The sequence below is a fragment of the Schistocerca gregaria genome, chromosome 8 (genome assembly GCF_023897955.1).
Source record: "Schistocerca gregaria isolate iqSchGreg1 chromosome 8, iqSchGreg1.2, whole genome shotgun sequence".
Lineage (NCBI taxonomy): Eukaryota > Metazoa > Arthropoda > Insecta > Orthoptera > Acrididae > Schistocerca > Schistocerca gregaria.
In genome coordinates this window covers 463,124,922-463,146,904 of record NC_064927.1, presented here as the reverse complement: position 1 = coordinate 463,146,904, position 21,983 = coordinate 463,124,922, and the positions used below count along the sequence as shown (strand labels likewise).

General features: G+C 37.5%; 1 protein-coding gene across 1 annotated transcript in view; it reads right to left on the bottom strand.

Annotated features, from left to right (window-relative positions):
• LOC126284961 (uncharacterized) overlaps positions 1 to 21,983 on the bottom strand; it is a 171,524-nt gene that overhangs the window by 64,137 nt on the left and 85,404 nt on the right. The window contains exon 3 of the mRNA XM_049984235.1: positions 20,316 to 20,443. Within this exon, the coding sequence (XP_049840192.1) occupies positions 20,316 to 20,443 (128 nt within the window). The remainder of the gene's footprint in view (positions 1 to 20,315; positions 20,444 to 21,983) is intronic.

Below are 21,983 nucleotides of genomic sequence, written 5' to 3'. Positions count from 1 at the left end.
GGTGGACCATGGATGTCCAGCTGTTGTGACACAGTTCACGCACTGTCTGAAGAGAGCACAATGCGTCCAGCGTACTCAGCTGTGGCAACAGCAACTTCTTCAGCGATGTATGGCACAACTGACCCCCGGTGTCGCCCAAGAGAGATTCACAATTTGCCAGTTAATTCGAACATACGAATCATGTTCTTCAACCGTGGTGTGAAACAGGAACCCTCCGTACTCCTTTAATGCGTCACTATTCTCGAAGAGTTCCAGTGCTACAGCTGTTTGGATAAAACAGCTCAGCGGGTAAAGCCCTGGAACCATGTTGCCTGTCTCCAGCTGTATTGAACACTGACGCTTGTTTTTCAACCCTACGTGGCCTATCCTGTGTTTCAACCCCACTTGTCTGCACCAGTACGGCATCTAACTGCAAGCCATGACACCAACACTACTAATAAAGCGAATCCTGCAGGGCACAGTCTGAACATAATTCCTGTAAAGTGGGGCATTCATACGGTGAATATTTTCCATCTACACTGACTTAAGTAGTGGAAGTTTAATCATAACCACTCTGTATTAACTGATGTGAAGAGAAACTAGAAGAGTTAAATTCCGTAAGCGTTCTTGTCGAGCAGAAGACATTTTACTGGATCAGATTGAAGGGTGTCTATTGATTCGGCATCCCTTCATTCGTAACACGTAATGTGGCACCGAATACAGAAGAGCTGTTTGCTGCATTTTTCGATCGCACGTCGATCGATTCCGATATTTATCTCTGCTACATGGGAAGTGCTTAAGTTCTACTTGTGGTTTTTGGAGTCGGTGATCGGCCGATGAACAACTAGATCGTGGTCGTGCCATCTGAGCAAGTACAAATGGTTCAGATGGCTCTGAGCACTATGGGACTTAACATCTGAGGTCATCAGTCCCCTAGAACTTAGAACTACTTAAAACTAACTAACGTAAGGACATCACACACATCCATGCCCCAGGCAGCAGCGCCGCTCGAGACTGAAGCGCCTGGAATCGCTCGACCACACTTCCCGACTGAGCAAGTACAATTTGAATGGAAGAAAGAGAGGAAGTTGTAGAGAGTCAGTCAGTCCGACGTTGGCTGTTCTGAGTGGTCTCGCCATGTAATGCAGTGTATCTTGTTGTAAATTAGTCGGCGTTGAGCAGCTATACATATGAAACGTTTGATATTGTGGGTTTGTGTAGGCACACTGCGCTCAGCTGGAAGGGGTTGTTGTGCAGTTCTTCATATCAGACAATCTGTGGTCTTAGAATTCTGCTGCCATTCAGTTGAAGAGAAGGGCTGCATAATATAAAAGGACAAAAGTATGTGCCCGCGGGGGAAAAAGTCGCCCAGACTGGAATGAATGATTATGTTGTTACGGAAAGAGTTGAAAAGGTAGTTCGACGGTGGAATTTCTGGTCATGAGACTTAGTCTGACGCTATTGAAGAGCCAGAAAAACTGCTCCTACTACATATTAACGATCAGGTTGAGCACTTCCACGATAACTTTTAAGTTGTAAGAAAGGAAACTGGAAAAACAAAATTGGAATCATCGCAAAGAATAGAGATTATTCATGGTCAAAATGTTGTTACTCAAATGATAAAACAAGTTTTTCAGCATACCAGATTGTTACTCGAAGGAAATAAAGCGTAGCGCTGAAAAGGAGAGTGAAAAAATTGGGGGTAAAGTAAATCAAATAGGTCATTTGGTTTCTCAATTAGTGAATGATTCAACTTAGTTTCCTAATAGTCCGATCATGGTCACGAATGGTGAACTGGAGGTAATAAAACCAGAATTGAGCTTGAAAGATGTGCAAACCGAAAGCAATAAGAGGAGTATGGAAGCAGTGAAAGTATTAAATGAGAGACTCTCAGAAATTGAAAAGCAGATTGGTAAAGGTGATGGTAAAGAGCTACAAAGTAGTAGACATCAAATATTTGAGGAATATATGCATACTCACAATTCGGGTGTGCCAAATTGTAGACGTATATGTGAAAGGGAGTATTAGAGCAGAGTAGTGGAAATAATTATAAAGACAAGGTATATAGTGAGGAAATATCTGGTTTTGGTTGTAATTACTTTTTAACTATAAAAACGTTTGAACTTTTTAAAAATTCTCTCAGCAGCATTCTTCCTTGTGCTTCGTTGGAACAATTTCATTATCCCTTACCGCCTACTTGCCAGATAGCCATAAGTTTGAATTACTGTGTGGTTCTGTAGAAAGTGATCACGCAGTTTGAATTCAGGCATTAATTAGATTTTATGAAACATGTTAACAGTTACAACAACTACTGTTATCCACATATTGGTCTGAAATAGTGAATGACAGGCTTCAGTATGACATCCTGAAGATGGAAAATTTTTAGAATTCTGGTTTCAGCAGTCCTGCTCAATTCTTTGAACATATGTTTCAGAAAGATCAGTTTTTATTTAATCCTTTTGTTGCTACTGAGTTGAGTTGCGTCTGTCTCACGAAGTTACGTCAATATCTACGCCAGACTGTGCCTTGCGGTCATTTGAAGGATGATTTAGGAAGTTTTCAGAGTTTGTTACAGGAACTGGAATACAACATTGAGGAGCAAAATTTTCAGAAGAGTCATGTCAGTTTCGAGGTCTTATCAAGGAAAATCGTATGATAACGGGAAAATAATTCGTGATATGTCAAATATGGAGTGGTTAGTGAATAATGGATGTATGAGGAAGGAATTTCAGTAATAATTGTATAATGAGTAGAAACAACTACTATGGTACACGTCTCAGTAATCAAGGTCATTGAGGTGGTGAAAGAGCTACGCACTGGACTGATAAAAATTCGGATTGAGAGATTGTGTCGCTCAGATCACCTAATCCTAGGAATATGGTACAGACAGAGACTATACCATCAAACTATTTACAATTTGGAGAGAATGGTTACGATTGATTTTACTATTTATTTGTGAGATGCTGTTCATGTAATAGTATGCATATTGTACTTTCCAGATAGTTAAATTTTCTAAATATTTATAACTAATTCATTAGAAATGTTAGTAATGATATGTATCCTTTACTTTTCAGATAGTTAAATTTTCAGATGTATTCATGTAACTAAATCCATATCTTGTTATTTTAATACTTACATATTTCGCGTTTCTGTGATAATGCAGAACATTGTAATAATGAAAATGTTGATTATACCTAATCGACGTATAAGGCCACGAACATATTTTATTAATACTGTTATTGTTTATTTGGGAATCCTATGCATTAATACGCATGTTGAGGAATTATTCATCTCTGCATGTTGATATAATTATCCTTGGCACTGGAAGGTAAATTATGATTACTAATTTCTTTGTTTCTTGTCAACGATTGTCTACAAGGGAAGAAATTCTACATTATAAATGAGTTTGGTGTGTTGACACGTTCAACTAGAACTAACGCTTCACTGATGACATGTCTCAAAAAATAACTGAATTTTACTTATGTATGATTGTAAGGATGAATGTTGAGTTTAGTATTATAAAGAATCCAACATGTTATCGATAGTTAGTAGTGAGTAATGGTTGCGAATATTGCAGTTAGAGCAGATTCTTGGGATAATGATCTTGTCAGAAGAAAGAAAAGAAATAAAAAACTGTTGTGATAACCATTAGTCTTGCAGAATGAGCGAACTTCACTAAAATAATTTATTTTCAATGTTTATAAAATTTAAGGGTGATGCACCTTTGTGTAAGGTCACAGGTACACTGAAACCAGTTTAAATTAACTGACTGACTAAAATTATAGATGATGCACCTATTTGTGTAATATGATTGGCACAGAGAGGCTGTGGTTTCACAGGCACAGTGAAGCCTTACCTCAGTTTTAAAGTAACTGATTTTCACTGTTGGATTAAATTTGAGGATGATGTTCTCGTTTGTGTGACCCTTTCCAACCCACAGCTTCATGAGCCGGTGTGCAGAAAACTTAAAAAGTGTGCCAGTGCTATAAACTCGTGTGAAAAATCTCTACAGAATGTTCGATTACAGCAGTTCGAGAGCACCAACACGGCTAAGCACAGGAAGCAGTACGGTTCCAGGACATCACTGTGCCGAAAGCAACAGCCGCAGAAAGAGAAGTGGAGATATATCTTCAGTCGCACCCATTAAAACGCGAGAACTAGAGAGAACCCAATTTTGTAATAAAATGTTCAATAAAATGATTCTACTCAGTGTGTTAAAAGTCAAAAGAACACTGCAAACCAATTAAAAAAAGTCAAGATAATGCTGAAAAGAAATTTCATAAAAATAAAGGAAAAATAGCAACGGAGTAAGAGATATAAACTGTTCGAACGAAGCCAACAGAAATTAATCGCGAAAACAATGGAGGAGCAACGTACGTCCTAGTCGAATTACCGGTGAAAATATAAGGGCAAATTCATGAGTGAGCCAGTTATACTTTTTATCTTCAAGGATTCTGGTAAAAGTCCTGTATCCTTCAAGGCCCGAGGTCAGTATCTTCCTTGGTAAATGTTCACCAGTCACTTAAAAATTTTTATTTATGAATTGTCATAATATATTCTTCATTTAATTAAATTAGTGATACATCACTTTCATCTCACTTTAACTATCTCACTTTTGTTACCGTTGTTCAGTACCCAAATATAATGATTTATTACCAGAAAATAATGATTTTTCCCCCACCAGTCCAACTATCAGACTGACTCCTCCGATGTGTTCTGTACGTCATAGTAAGAGCGTCAGACCAATTTCCCTCCGGTCGAGGGGGCCAAGTGGTTCTAGGCGCTTCAGTCTGGAACCGCGAGACCGCTACAGTCGTAGGTTCGAATCCTGCCTCGCGCGCGGATGTGTTTGTTTTCCTTAGGTTAGTCAGGTTTAAGTTCTAGGGGACTGATGACCTCAGATATTAAGTCCCATAGTGCTCAGAGCCATTTGAACCATTTAAACCAATTTCGCGCTCATGTTCTACCTATCTACACACCTGACATTTGCCCCCGTTTCGCTCTTTACAGTTTGCTAAAGAGTATTGTGCCAAATAACATTTCTGCCAGCACTCCATGGTATAAAAGTTTTATTCCAACTCTGTCTACAATTCTGGACCTATGTGTTAGAATTTTGCTAATTTTCAAAAATACACATTTTTAGCGATCGTAAGTACGGAATTTCAAATGTATAGCAAAGACCGTAGCACATAGTTTACATTCACTGTGCGTTTAAACAATTCACAGCCTTCTGTGGCCTTGTAAATTAGTTCTTGACATCGTTTAGATGTGTGCTAACTTGGTGCTTACTTGCGTGTTAAAAACGATGGTCCAGACACTAACAGATGGCCTATGAGTGGTCTCTCTCGACGACAATGTGCACTTGTTAATAACTATTGACAATTAGTAACTTTTCTGCAGTCGTGTGACGCACATTTACATACACACGCACACATACACGCACGCAATAAAAGTCAGTTACCACCAGGACAGGGATGCAGGAAGAGGTACGCAGCGTTACACTCGACATGTGCGTTTTAGAGGCGGGTATTTTTAATTTATAACAGCAGTCAGCATAGAGAAATGTCGGACATTCCGTCTTTAATGCGATGGAAACCACCGGTTTGTTACGAATAAGAATGATTCGCATTTTATTCGATATTCGTTAAATGTGTATTTGGTAACAGGAGCCTGCTTAAATCTACTCTAAGGTTTGTCGCACTTTAGAGCCTCTAGTATGCAGCCAATCTCTGATTAAATCATCGTGCAGTACATACAACACAAATTTCCTCCATTCCATGTTCCATTAAGTTTGTCCTGATGTTGTCATTGCATATAGCGAAAACAAGACGTACAATACCTGTATTTCCTTTTAGAATGTGTAATTCCTCACTGTGGTCATTTTACATGTAATATGTGTACACTGAAGCGGGGGAAAAAAAGTATCACAACACCAAGAAAGAGTTGTGCGACATGAACGAAAGTTGGTAGGCGTGTTTCCATATCTGGAAGTCGCATAAGAGTGGCCCTATTAGAGCAAATGAGATTGCTTTACATACGCGCTGTAACGATCGTGAGCTTTAGTCACCTTTGAGATTGGACGTGATGAGTTGGTCTTAGTGAAGGATGACTTTTAGGTGACAAAGACGCCATCATCAACACCTCACTGAGTTTGAACGAGGTCGGGTAATAGGGCTATGAAGCTACATGTTGCTTCTGCGATATTGCAGAAATACTTCTCCTGAATTTACCCACAGTACGTGACAAGTCGCAGCGGTAGTCATGAGAATGTACGATCGCAAGAAAATTTGGCTCCAGACGGTGTCGTGGTACTACCGTCAGGGAAGATCATCGTGTTCGACTTATAGCTCTGGCGCATCGTACTACATCTGTAGCACCAATGCGAGCAACAATTGGCACCACAGTGACACAACGAATTGTCGCAAATCGGTTATTCTGATGAAAGGTGGTTCTTCCTCGGTGCCAATGATGGCCCCAAATTGGTGAGAAGGAGACCAGGTGAGGTTCAGCAAACATCCTGTCTGCGTGCGACACACACTGGACCTGCACCTAGAGTTATGGTCTGGGGGTGCGATTTCGTATGACAGCAGGAGCACTCTCGCGGCTATCCCACGCACCCTGTCAGCAAATCTGTACGAGAATCTGGTGGTTCGATCTGTTGTGCTGACCTTCATGAACAGCCCTAGTGTTACGTGTCATCATATCCTCTAGTAACGGGATACAATCAGTTCAAAGATTGACGACTAATACTAAAAAATCTCTTGAACAGGTATTTTGTCAGAAAATACTTTCCTAGACAAGGTTCGCCTCAGCATGCATCTTCTTGTCCTACTTTTTTGCTATATGTAGTCAGAGTACTTTAGATCGCTCTGATTACCTACTTCCATAAATTTGCAAGGTAGCTACTGTAGCTAGTGATATACAGGGTGAGTCACCTAACGTTACCGCTCCATATATATCGTAAACCACATCAAATACTGACGAACCTATTCCACTGACCGAATGTCAGGAGAGCGGCTAGTATAATTGTTTAATACAAACCACGCAAGACACTGCGCGGAAGTATATTTTTTAACACAAACCTACGTTTTTTTTAAACAGAACCACTTTAGTTTTGTTAGCACATCTGAACATATAAACAAATACGTAATCAGTGCCGTTTGTTGCATTGTGAAATGTTAATTACATCCGGAGATATTGTAACCTAAAGTTGACGCTTGAGTACCACTCCTCCGCTGTTCGATCGTGTGTATCGGAGAGCACTGCAACATACATAGCGTTTCTACAGAATGATCTACCAACGTTGCTCGAAAATGTCCCACTGGAAACGCGTCGACGTATGTGTTATCAGCATGATGGAGCACCTGCATATTGCGCAATTAACACTAGACTCACCCTTGACTGGATGTTCGACGGGCGTTTCATAGGACGTGGAGGACGCATAAATTGGCCAGCCCGTTCTCCTGATCTTACACCTCTGTACTTCTTTGTGTGGGGTACGTTAAAGGAGAATGTGTACCGTGATATGCCCACAACCCCAGAGGATATGAAACAACGTATTGTGGCAGCCTGAAGCGACATTACACCAGATGTGCTGCGGCGTGTACGACATTCAATACGCCAGAAATTGCAATTGTGTGCAACAAATGATGGCCACTACATTGAACATCTATTGGCCTGACATGTCGGGACACACTCTATTCCACTCCGTAATTGAAAATGGAAACCACGTGTGTACGTGTACCTCACCCCTCATGGTAATGTACATGTGCGTCAGTGAAAAAGACCAATAAAAAGGTGTTAGCATGTGGACGTAATGTGCTGTTCCAGTCTCTTCTCAACCTAAGGTCCATCACCGTTCCCTTTGGATCCCTACGTAATTCGGTGCTCTCCGATACACACGATCGAACAGCGGTGGAGTGGTACTCAAGCATCAACTTTAGTTTACAATATCTCCGGATGTAATTAACATTTTACACATTTTACAATGCATTTGTTTATATGTTCAGATGTGCTAACTAAACTAACGGGGTCCCATGTAAAAAAATGTAGGTTTGTGTTAAAAAACATACTTCCGTGCATTTTTTTTATGGTTTGTGTTAACCAACTACACTAGCTCCTCTCCTCACGTTCGGTCTGTGGAATCGATTCGTCAGTACTTGATGTGGTTTACGAAATACATCCAGCGGTAATGTTAGGCGACTCACCCTGTATACTCTATACTGTACTTTAACAGTAGCGCTTCTCTCTGTGTATTTTGGGCCACGATGTCATTTATCTATGCTCTGCTCCAATTGTCAATACTCGGCAAATTGTTACACGATACTAGTGCTGCATCTCCAATAGATAAAAAAAAACTACATCCGAAAGAAACTCCACAAGACAGTGTACAGTGCATAACGATGGCTGCATCGAAGCAGTGTTACCAATCTTGTCTCCTATTCTACATAGGTACTGAAGTATGAAACGTGCTAAAACAGACTGATAAACGGTAGACTGAAATAATTCTTTTTTACATTATTGTGGATGTGTTGAGCTGGAGGGTAAAATTCGGCCTGTACTAGTTTTTTTTCGAAAAATGTCAAAGTGAAAAAAATGTCCAAGTGATCCTATCGTTAGTTATAGTTAGAGGCAGTCTAAGTAATTAAGTTGACGATTATCGTTTTCTGCTACACATTTGAAATTAATTATTTCATTAAGTTCACGAAAAACTTTAAATAAACGATCGGTTCCGTTATTACGTCTGCTAAACGGGATAACAACGTCATTTACGTTACTATAATAGGTGTGAATACCTAGATCAACAGCTGAATAATATTTGAACAATGTTTTCTCCAATACATTAATGAAGATGTCTGCTACAAAGTCTGGAAATGGGTTTGCCATTGCAAGACTGTAATCCTATTGACGCATTTTTCCAATTAAAATCGAAACAGTATTATTTCACTACTATTTCAAACCGGCGAATGTGATCAGTAATTTGTTCATCAGATATTTCTATTTTAAATGCAGGTAAGTTATTTCCTGTCACGTGGATGACTGTTCGAACTAATACAGTGATGTAAATGTTGGTAATATCGAATGCCAATAATTTTGTACCTAGGTAGAAAACTAAGGTCTTAATTTTAATTAGGAGATGCAGAAGTTTCGGGCAGATCGTGTTTCTTGCACATACAGCGAGAGCGGTCAAGGTGACTCATCGCTTAAGGCGGGAAGTCGGTGTCCGATTTCCGATCCGGAACACTTTTTCATGTTTCCAGTAAATCGTATAGCCAGTGTACAGTCACATTCACAATTCGTGAACACAGTCGATAATTTCTGCACCTTGAACAGTGGGGGAAATTTCGGGGGCTGTGAGTTCGTATTAACTACCTTTTTTTGTGAAGCAGTCAGAATAACTGCTTATCGTCACTAGTAGCAGATCTAATCTCTTGCTAGAATGCAGTGTTGGGTCTTCGCTCAGTTCTGAAACATTACCCTCCTCAAAAAACTTTGAACATTTAGTTACATATTCGTTTGTACTGGTATTAACTAAAGCATTACTCTTGTCTGATTCTTTTACGAGGACTTTCTTTTCTTTAAGTTTGGCATTTTTTCATTAGTAAAAGAACATTCACTGTTAACTAAGATTTTGTTGAAAACATTACATACACCACGTTCTAGCCTCGTATGACAAGGATTTTTTTATTTTAGTACTGTTAGATCCAGTAGTAAGATCGATAATCAGTTTTTCAACAAGATATGGGTCTCACACGTTTGGCATTAAGTTGTGTTTTAATCTTTTTTCTCAAAGGGAAGCTTCTTGCTGTGTAAAATCTATTTCGGTGTTATTTAAAGTTCTTTTACAAAATCTAAGATCTGACTTCTGAGATCCACTCGTAACAAAAGGTTTTTCATAGGTAAAACTTATATAAGCGTAGCCACTTTTTTATGGTGTTTACTGTGAAAAGAACTTTTTACAGTTACATAGTCTTCAAATAATAAAATCTCAAAACATAATCATTTGATAATTAAAATGCATAGAACATTTTTTGTAAGTTCTAAATATAAACAGGAAGTATGTACATTTAGTCCACTTTTTAAACTTTACTGATTTGGTTGGAAATTACTATTTTGCAGCAGGCACATACACTGACTCATATTGAGGAAGTCTTTTACAAACCTATGCAGCCTATCTTCACACTGACTGTTATATTTAATTGTCATATGTGTGTTTAATTATTTTCTTCTATGTACTTCATCACAGCCTTGAATGCTTGAGCTGGTAAAAAAATTAAACATGCCTGACATTGAGCAACCCTATTTAAGTGTTAATCAAGGATAAAAGCAGCCAAACGGTTACACAAATTATATTGCATTTACCTGGTTCTGATAACGACAAAGGGTAACTTCATCAGAAAAACTACAGTTACCTATAAACATTTTTCAGTCTACATAGAAGAACAAAAAACATTTCAAAGATCTTAACTCTCACAAGATATACTAAAAACAGAACAGGAAATACTTACATATGTTCATATTACATAGAGAGATAATAAAACCATGTAAAGTGAAGTGCTCAAATCAAGCAAGTAAAATTTATCTTCTAAAACATGCACTTAAACCAGAAGCATAGCAAGCTGCTAGGACAGCCATCAAACAACGTCTAGCGATCAAATTGCGCCACTACATGGAAATAGCGCAATATGTGCCAACTATGGGACATGGATACCCTATAGCGTCTGTTACGTTATAAACGAAAATACTTATAACGAGAGATTAAGGTTAATAATAGTAGTATAAAAGTAGGTAATTAAGGAAATATACAGAAATACTGCCAACTAAAGCAGAAGTTGGTACACACTATCTGCCCAGTGTAGATAACCTTTACGAGCTCAATATAAACAAAATTTTCGTAGTAGGAATAACAGCTGTGTAACACTGCAGAAACAATTAAAAGAGGATGAAAACGAAATCTGACAACTGTGTGTAAAGATCTTCATCCAGAGAACGACAGTATGTCAAAAAGTTGCGAATAGCAGTTTGACGCCGTTAAAGAAGCTTTCATTCCAAAGTTACAGCTGTTCGTTGAAAGCTATGAGAACATCATTACCATACACATTCTTAGAAATTTCCAGCTTTTCAGATTTGTTTAGTTTATAACCACTCTTTTCCTTATCGATAACAGTAACTACATCAGGTACCTTCGGTTTGTGTCCTGTATTAAGTGAATGATGCGCAATGGACTAATTATGACATTTTATTTTACCGGTCTGCCTTGATCACGCATTCTTTTACACTTCACTATTATCGGTTTTGGATACCGCCGTCTTCAGATCATAAATTATTCTTATGTAATATCAACGTCAAATTAAACATGTGGGTACGTGGTAAGTGCTCTTACTTACTATGTACCTTCATGTTTAGTTTCATGTTGATATTACATTAGAATATTTTATGATCTGAAGATGGCAGTAGCCGAAACCGATAATAGTGAAGTGTAAAAGTTTGCGTGATCAGGCCGGTTATGTAAAATAAAGGGCCAAGAATATGATCACTGGCTCATTTTCAGACTTAATGTCTTTAATTGATAAGATTAATTATGCACATTAGCAGCCTGTGTTTCTTACAAATGCTAATTTCATCTGACACTGACGGCCCTTCCGTTTTGTCCTGTGTAATAACCTGAATCAGTATCATAGTTTATTTCATAGACTCCTGAATTATGCCTAGGGGTAATGGAAGATATCAAATTGTGAATTAGATCTTCCAGTAACTATTAATAGTGGAAACAGAAACTTTGCATCGTTACCTTTCATCTAATAGATAATGAATTCTTTAGCAAAAGGTTACTACGTACGGCACAGAGGAAAACATTTGGCCTCCATTAATATCATTATTAGCAATTCTCCGTGAAGTAGTGAGTTTGCAAGATTCACTTTCATAACTACTTGCTACAATTTTCATGAAATTCATGTTAACCTTACGTCTTTTGAGAAATAAAAGTGCTGCAACAGCCCTATGAAAGGCTGAATGGAAAAAGGCTGTTTGTGAAATTGGAGCCGTTTTGAGCCAGAGGGCAACATATGATCTGTCCTAGTTTCTTCGAAACACATCGAAAGAGGTCTTATCGTTAATCGCAGTTCAAGTCAGATTCAATTAATTAAGCTGACCTTTCTCGTTCTCTAGTTCGCAGGTGATAATTTTTTCATTGATTTTGTTACGAATCTTAAATAAATTATCACTTCCGTTATCATGTACGATGCAAACAACCAGTACATAATCTGTATACATAGAACATGACTGAATACCAAGATTACAAGCTGCATAAATACTGAAAAGTCTTTAGTGAATTAATAAAGATGCCTATTAAGGGATTGCTCATTGTGACGCCTCAGGTTGTTGTTATATTTAATCCATTAAATTCAAAGCGGTTTTGTTTCACTACTATCAAGTAATTGAATGAGATCAGTACTTTTTCCTTCATAAGTACCTTTTTTAAAGTCATGTAAGCTATTTCCTATTACATTGAGGGTTCTTTGAACAGGTACATCGTTTTATGAATCGAAAGTAATGAAAGTAATTTTGTATGTTGACCAGATTCTAAGCTCTTATTTTAATTCCTAATTCTGTTAATGACCAAGTAATTATTTATCCTACTATGTTAATTCTAATTGATTTGAGCACTTTAATGTTATCTACCCCAAATTAATGGTGCATATCAACCTCTGCTTCAGTTTTCAGCAATTCCTATGAATATCACTTAGAACGCATTTTTATACTTCTTGTTAAAGTTGGTCAATTATTATAACCACATTAATTTATAAAGAAATCTGTAGCACTTTAATTTTTCGCAACCCATATATGGCGCACAGCACTGTTTCCACGAAATGATATAATCAGTTGACAAACCTTTCAGTCTGATGTCAGTCATAGCGGCTTGTTATGCTTGATCATTTAATGTTCACAAACTAATTTTTGTTTATTTGATTTGATAACCTCACTTGATACGGTTCTGATACATTCTGATGAGACGAGGTACTGGCAGAACTGAAGCTGTCGGGACGAGTTGTGAGTCGTGCTCGAGCAGCTCAGATGCTTGAGCACTTGCCCGATAAATGCAATGGTCCCGAGTTCGAGTCTCGGTCTGGCACACAGTTGTAAGCTGCCAGGAAGTTTCATTTCAGGTGCAGAGTGAAAATCTCATTCTGACAGTTTTATTATCTTTCTATGCAATGTGTAGATAAGTAATTAACAACTGTTCTGTTTTTAGTATGTCTTATGCTACTGAAAGTTTTTCAGATGTTTCTGATTCACCTACATGAACTAAAAAACTTTGTAGTTAACTACAGTTATTTTGACAAAGATACCCTTAATCAGTGTCGAAACAAGACCAATGCTATAAAATTTATGCCAGCAGTTTGCAGTTTTTATCCTTTATTAAAACTTAAATACTGTTGCTGCATATTAAACACGTTCATGACTGTATGATTTTTACCAATTCAAGTATCCAAGTCTGTTACAAAGTACAAAAATATGAGAAGAAAATTATTAAACAGATATATGGAAATTAACTATAGCAATCATTGTTAAGAAGTGGGATTGTTACCCTCGCATGTAAAAGCCTTCCTCAGCGTGAGATGTTGGATGGAAATATCAGAATTATTTATATGCCTGGTTCAAGAAAAGAAAGAAGAAATTTAAAAAATCTGTGGTATTTACAAAATGAAAGACAGACTAAGTTAATGACCTCGCTATTTATTCTTACAGCTTTTAAACTATTTATGTACATTTTAATTATGATACTGATATTATGTAGGATTTTATTAATGACGTGTTAGATAGTTATAATGTTGTTATTTTTAGTAAGCATGAAGGTTGACTAAATTTAAATGTATTTTACCTGTGAGTAATTTTTGGTTACCATGTCTTTCAAAAGTCTGATAACAAAATTTTAATGCAATTTTTAATGACAGTGAAATAAATTTTATGCCAAAAGAAATATCCGTTTCATAAAAGATACTTAAATACAACGTAATGCCAGAAGGTTCAGACCAAAATGTGATTGAAAATAAGATTGTAGCTCTTACACTTGGTATCGACACTATTAAAATGGAACATTCTCATCAAATAAGAGTAGCCCATGAAGTATGTGACATTTTCAAGGAAAGTTTATTTACTACTCAGTGATCATTAATTGGATCTTTACGTTGGGAGTGTCCAAAATTGGATTTTTTATTGAATAAAATTCTGCTTTTGTTTCTGATGCTAAAGATATGTACTTTATGTATGAGCGCCATCATATCATTTTTACATGCCTTTCTAGAGCAGATGTGGTGTGTGAATGCCTAGCTCTTAGACTACAGCAAACACAAAATCTTGCCTATAATTTTTCTTTATTCAATTTTGGTACCATTGTTTCCATAGCAACTCGTTTGTGTAATGTCTTGAACATATCAACAGTACTATGTGGAGGGATCTTTCTGTCGATCTTTCTGTTGATACAAGTAGATTTCTTCACTTTTCTCTCATTTTTCGTGCACTTTCTTGTTGTTAACTTTTTGTAGTTATTGCGTATTTCAATGTTTCGTCCCAAAATGACCAAGACGAAGAAGTTTAATTGCAGCCTTATATTTTAAAGCAAACAACACAAACATGCTGCTGGAAATCGTATACGTGAGGGGATTGTTATGCTGCAGAGAAGTGAGGTTAGGCTTAAAAGTTTGCCAGGCAATGCTTCAAAACGCAAGTTGGAACATCTGACCGAAAATCAACAACATGTTGTTAACAGTGAAATAACGATTATATTTTAATTAGTAAGTCCGAGTCTACAGAAATGCTTTTGCTTGTTGCTATCTGTAAATACTGCAATAGTGAAAAGTTCAAAAATTGCGTGTGAGGACGAAGAGTGAGGACGAAGAGTCCTATCCAGCAAACTTACAATGGAATGCCAAGTGTTTAAAGTAACAAAATGTACAGTGAAATATCCAGTTACATGCACAAAATACAGCGAAGTTTATTTTTGCGTTGCTTGTGCCCTGAAGTGTATTGCATATGCAAGAAAAGCAGTCCACATATTGTGTGCTATGTTAGATCTCCCACTGCCACCTGTCAAATGAGGTAATATGAACGTCTGCATGTTGCCCTAATGGAAACCAATGAAACATCTATGCAGACGGCAGCGAAAGTAACTTTAGATATTTGTCAATCTAATGACATTGTTGCTGCATTTAACGATTTCTGGCAGAAAAGATTCTATCCATCGTTGAATGGGATTGACACAGTTACGTCTGTAGATACAGGCAAGGCGCTGGACTAAAAATGTATGACAAAACAGTGTAAAGATTGTGTCAATAAGGTCCATGAACACAAATGTAATAAAAGCTTCGAAGGTTTCAGTGGAGGTGTGAGCAACAACTGGGCAATTTCTATTTGTAGTAGGTCAGCTGCTAGACATGGTGTGCCACCTTGTGAGGTGTAGTAGATCTACATCATGCCTATTTCGATGGAACATAAGAGGAGTGGTAGGTCTCAGAATTTAACAAGTTATTTTGGTATGTAATAGTGATTCAAAGTTTTTAATATCTTATAGAGTAAACCATTCGTCTTTGTATTTTCCTAATTGGTTACACAATATGTTAGTAAACTCTTTTTGTAATTTGATTTACCTCCTTCTCCAATTTTTTGTTAATATCGGCTGCAGTCAGTCCTTTGCCTAACATAATATTTGTGTGATGCGTTAATAGAACTGTTACAGTTCTAGGAGAGCATAGATTATAATTACAATGGTGAACAGCCAGTTTGCATATGGGATGTGATACATCAACTAGTATGTATTCTGGTGTGCAGAAAATGAATACACATTTCAAAATTATCTAGCACGCACCATTTTTTAGTTATTAAAGGCTTTTTATTTTTCGTTTTCAGTATTTGGCTTTTTACTGTCCTGTTTTGATGTTTAAATGTTTGTTTTTGATTTGCAGAGAAGGGCTAGAAGATCTACAAATCGTCAATAAATGGTTGGTATGAAAGAGACCTCAGTGAATGTTTCCTGTGAAAGAAAGTGCAAACTTTGTATGTTTAAAACTTACACTAAGTAAAATGGCAACTCGTAAATCTCATTGCTGTCCAAACCACCCCGACAACTTTTGTTATGTGTGGGAAATTCACTACAAAAGTCCAAAGAAAACCAATCATTGGTTAAGAAGGCATATAAATTGTATTTTGATTGTCCCATTGGTGATCATGATAAAAATGTTGCACCTTATATGCCCTGGCTAACCTGTACAACAACCTTAACTGAGTGGTTGAAAGGAAAACGCCGAGCCATGCCATTCGCTGTTCTGATGGCGTGGTGTGATCCTAATGACCATTATTCAGCCTGTTACTTCTGTCGTACAAATATTTTGGGATATTCAAGCAACACTAGACATAAAATAAAGTATGCTAAAGTATCTCAGTGCATTTGCCCTTGCCCCATGATGAGGGGTTGCTTGTTCTTGCCTCTAACTTGAAAGCCACAGAACCAGACATCATGTCAAGTGAATCAGAAAGTATTGAACATATAGAAGAGTACTGCCCTCAGTATCGTGACATTTCGCCCCAGATCTTTTATTTGGTTCGCGATCTAAGACTTTCGGGAAACAACAAGCTGAACTCTTGCAGTCGAGGCTGCAACAACGGAAACTTCTAGTTCCAGGGACAAAAATTTCCCGTTTCAGATCAAGAGGTGCTTCCTCCGTTCAGTATTTCGATATGCAGGATTCATTGTGTGCCACCGTCAGGTGGCTTGTGGAATATGGATATAGATGCAGGTGTAGATGTAGATGTCAATGGTCTGATGATGGAGGTAGGTTTACAACATAATCCACAGTTGTGGCGACTATTTATTGACACCAGTAAAACCAGTTTGAAAGTAATACTACTACATAATGGCAATGCATTCCCTTCGGCACCTTTGGCTTACGCAGTAGACATGAAACAAACTTAAGAAACCATGGCTTTGCTGCTTGAGGCAATCAAATATAAGGATCATGAATGGCAGCTTTCCTGTGATTTAAAAGTTGCTGCACTCCTTACAGGTTTACAGGCTGGATTCACGAAATACTGCTGCTTTTTGTGCCTTTGGGCCACCCATGACTCCAAGAACCACTATGCAGTCAAGTAATGCCCTATAAGGAAGTCATATGTTCCTGGAAACCTAAATGTGAACAATACCCCGTTGGTTGAGCCCCTTCACATCAAGTTGGGCCTTATCAAGAGCTTCGTAAAAGCTCTGGATAAAGGAGGTGAGGCCTTCACTCACTTAAAAGGAAAGTTTCCCAAATTAAGAGGAAAAGCTGAAGGAGGGTATATTTGTTGGGCCATGTTGTTGTTGTTGTTGTGGTCTTCAGTTCTGAGACTGGTTTGATGCAGCTCTTCATGCTACTCTATCCTGTGCAAGCTTCTTCAGCTCCCAGTACTTACTGCAACCTACATCCTTCTGAAACTGCTTAGTGTATACATCTCTTGGTCTCCCTCTACGATTTTTACCCTCCACGCTGCCCTCCAGTGCTAAATTTGTGATCCCTTGATGCCTTAGGACATGTGCTACCAACTGGTCCCTTCTTCTTGTCAAATAAGAAAATTTCTGAAAGATCTAGCCTTCGATACCAAACTCACAGATATCCAGTTAACTGCTCGGTCTTATTTTAAAGCAATTGTGAAGGGCTTTTTGGGTAACAGAAAATACAAAAACTATGTTACCTTTTTGAATGATCTGCTGGACAACTATAAGAACATGGGGTGTAGAATGTCGCTTAAAATTCACTTTTTACTTTGTCACGTTGATTTCTTCCAGGAAAATTTTGGAGCCTTAAGGGTTGAGCGTCGTGACGCTTTCACCAAGCCATTTTTACCATAGAACACCATTACCAAGGCAACTGGAACCGTTCAATGATACGTGACTACTGCTAGGATCTTATTAGCGAAAGTGATGAAACAGCAAACAAAAGAAGAGGTCTGTCGTCACGTTTTTCTAATTTTCAAAAACCAAAGACGATTAAAGGTGAAAATATCTTCTGAACTAATTTGGAGCTTTCATTGGCACATGCACATATATACTTAAGAGACAGTATTGATTTCAAACGTTTCTGAACGTGTAATTTTGTTTGACTTAATTGTGTCAATTTTCGCTATTACCTTTTTTTATTATACTATGTGTCTAGGAAATGTTGACATCATAGAGAAAACTGATTTTACCAGTGTATTCAGCGCCCCAAAATTAGGTAAAGCTACCCATTTACAAACTAGATGTAGAGAGAAAGTTTAAATTTGTTAACTAGTGTTATCAGTAATTCTTGTTATGAACTTTTTACCCTTTTTTTTAACATCAGCTAGGTTTAATATTTTACTACCTCTAGTACATCTACATCTACATCCATACTCCGCAAGCCACCCGACGGTGCGCGGTGAAGGGTACCTTGAGTACCTCTATCGGTTCCCCCTTCTATTCCAGTCTCGTAGTGTTCGTGGAAAGAAAGACTGTCAGTATACCTCATGGTTTCTTCGCGAGATATACGTAGGAGGGAGCAATATACTGCTTGACTTCTCGGTGAAGGTATGTTCTAGAACCTTCGACAAAGGCCTGAACCGAGCTACTGAGCATCTCTCTTGCAGAATCTTTCACTGGAGTTTATGTATCATCTGCGTAATGCTTGGAATCGCTAACATTTGAATACTAATTGTAGTATTCGCTATAGCAGTAGACTCGTCACATATTTATATTTCTCGGATTTTATTGCAGAAAACTGTAATGGTTTGTTCATTATTAACAGATGTTGTAAATTTTGTATTAATTTGATTAAACATTTTTGGATTTGTAGTTCCTATATTCAGCTTATCTCCTTTTCTGTAGTTAGTTTTCTTTTTATATAGTTGTACCATAGATTTAAGGGTTTTTGTTATATAAATAATCTTACTAATATTATCATTATTAAAGGCAATTTTACAGTCAACAGAACACACTTTAAAATTATCAAAAAATCTTGATGTTATTTCTTTAATGTCAAATGACTCTTTTTTTCGACAGCTTATTCTGTTCTACTTCCTCAAATAGTTTACTGATAAATAGAAAATCTTTATCAAAAATCATTTGTTTTCTTCTGTTTCTGTTCAAGTGTTTCCAAAGACAACATCATCAAATTTTTAAAAGTAGTTTATATTACAATATTTTTCCTACAGTAATCATGAAGTTGGATGAATGTGATCTGGTTCAATAGGTTTTGGTATATAATCATGGAAAAAAATATTAATTTAAGAAACAAAATGATTAAAAAACGTGAGAAAAAGTAGGTAAATTTAAGAAGAATTTTTGGATTGCAGGGCTCGCATAACATTTTCACATTCTTGTATCACTGTGTAACTGGTAGATTCCGACTTGTGGTCTGGTAATTCTATGTGTTCGATTGTCAGTAGATGTCTTCTCCACACTTACAAACAGTTTTGACATATTTTCTACATTTTTGGAGGTATATATTGCATCTACTTAAACGATTGTCCCTAGCTGTAGGATTTAAGAAAAACAAACAGAATCTTTAACTTCCTGGCAGTTTATAGTGTTTTGGATTTTCGTTTTCACACTTACCAGTTACATTGTTTTTCCAGGATGACATTAATTTAGTGTGCTCATAGTTCATAACTGATTCTAAATGACCCTTATAATATACAGGTGTCATATACTTTCCACATACCGATAAAACTCCGCTATGCCTACTAGTTTCATAAATTTTAAGACGTTTTTAGATATAGATATGCTGATATTTATCCTCTGAATAACCATGTGAATGGAAGTCATCAAGCGACTTTTCCACTTCACAATGCTGCCATTTCTTGGACTTAACTGCTTATATTTACTACAAAACACATTTAGTAATAAATAAAACAGTGTGTATTAAATATAATGGAATATCTAATGTTGTTACAATTGGTAACTCAAAAACCGGGAAATTTTAAATTGAAATAACATAATTATACTATCGAAGAATATGTAGTCAAGAGGCTTAGGCCTGTACAGTAGCATTTGAGGTGAAGTTTCCCAATTCTATTAAGTAAGTTCTGGGAAAGTACGAAGAAAAGTTACAGGCGACTTCCCTCCCTATCACAGTCCATTCCGAGCTATCGCTTTCTGTCTAAGAAACCCACAAAGATGAAAGACGTGGAGGTGGGTTCCTAACTCTTGCAGAGACTTACGTTACACTCGGAGCGACGAAGATAACGACAGTATGAACCAGATAAAATAGGAAACAGGCTGGGAGAACCGACAAATTCTCACTACATACAGCACACCTCAAACAAGGAAAAAAAGAAACATTACTTACCATGTGTTCGAATGCGAGTGGAATGAACAGTTGAGAAATGTATGTAACACCAAGTGAGAGCAGCTGCGCAGTGTCTCGCCAGTAGGTGGAGAAGGATTCCAGGCGAACCTGTACCTTGGCCCTGAGTGCTGGAAAAAAAACATACGACATACAAGAGAACTCAATGGATCAGATTTCTTGTAGAAGCACCATTTTCGCTTTCTGTCTTCACCAGGTTACAGAATGTATAAAAGTAGAATTTATTTTTTCTGAAACAAGATCAATGCACACTGTCGGAAGTGTTTCAAGTTTTGCATGGTCATAATGACTAAACTTTACCAAACTCATAGCACAGTATTTTTAATACTGTTTGATATATTGATCGAAGCTTCCTCCTTATGCCAACTTACTTTTAGTACTTTCAATACAGAAAATATAGGTTCCTATCTATGAAGAATCGTGTGGGTATGTGATGGCTGTTGTAATTGGCTAACGCCGCTGGAGATTTTCAGTGGTAGACTGCATCACAGAATGTCAGGAGGATGTGCGCAGGCATTTTATCGGCGTCTTTCTGACTTTGAGAGTATTCGAACCATCGGAATGAGTTACTTCAGAACATCATACTGACAGATCGTACAAACAGTGGGTTCTAGTGCAGTGACTTGAGAGCGTGTGACGAGACGTTGGACCCAGACAACAATGTGCCAAGAAGACCACTAAGCACTGGGAATCGATAAATGGAAGCTGTGTTGTGATCGGGAGTTTCTATTTGTCCTTTGCCACTGGCACCATGCCACAGACGATAGAAACTAGTTTGGTGTAAAGACAGAGTCAACTGGGACACTGAGGGGCATTATTTGCTGTTCAGCGATGGATTTCGCTTCTGTCTGACAGTCACATCGACGCTGCTTTGTCCTTAGACGATTTGGTAAAAGGTCTCAGGAAGTAGTGATTCTCGAGATACATAACGATCTATGTCCTGAAGTCACGGAGAAGGAAGATATTGGATATGTCAATAGGACTTATAACCGATCTTTTACGTTGGGATAAATTTATTTTATTTTTTGTTAGATGTTCTCGTTAAGTAGCTGAATAATTAGGAATAATTTAATTAAGCAGAGTAGAGAAGATAAAGTCAAAGAGATGTTCATTGGGCGGACATTGTCGTAATGTAACGTCATTGCGTTCTTCGGTTGTTAAAACAAGTCGTTTGTGTTCCGTTCTGCTGTTCGGTCGTATGTGTATCTGAAAGGAATTAATTCGGGGACTAGAATAAACTTTCGCATAATAGCTACGATTCGAAGTTCCGACACAAGGGGTTAAAGTCAGTGTTAATTTGAATTGTGGGCGACGGGATTAGTTTTGACAGATACGTGAAAACGGACGTAACGAAAGTTGTTCGCGTATCATCCTTGAACGTGACTTTTATATAATTAACGATTGCGGGCTCATTAAAAACTGTTATCTCATGATTAGGATTAATCCCTCTTTCCTCCTAGATAGTGATCATTCATTAACATTTACGTCATAAGAAAAAGGATTATTAATAAAAGTGATGTTAAATGACAATTACATGTTATTCCGTTAGTGTGGAACCGACGTAATGTCTCTGATATGACATTGATATATAATTTGTGTTAAATACTGAACACAGATAGGAAGTAAATTGACATTAGTGAACATTTGCTA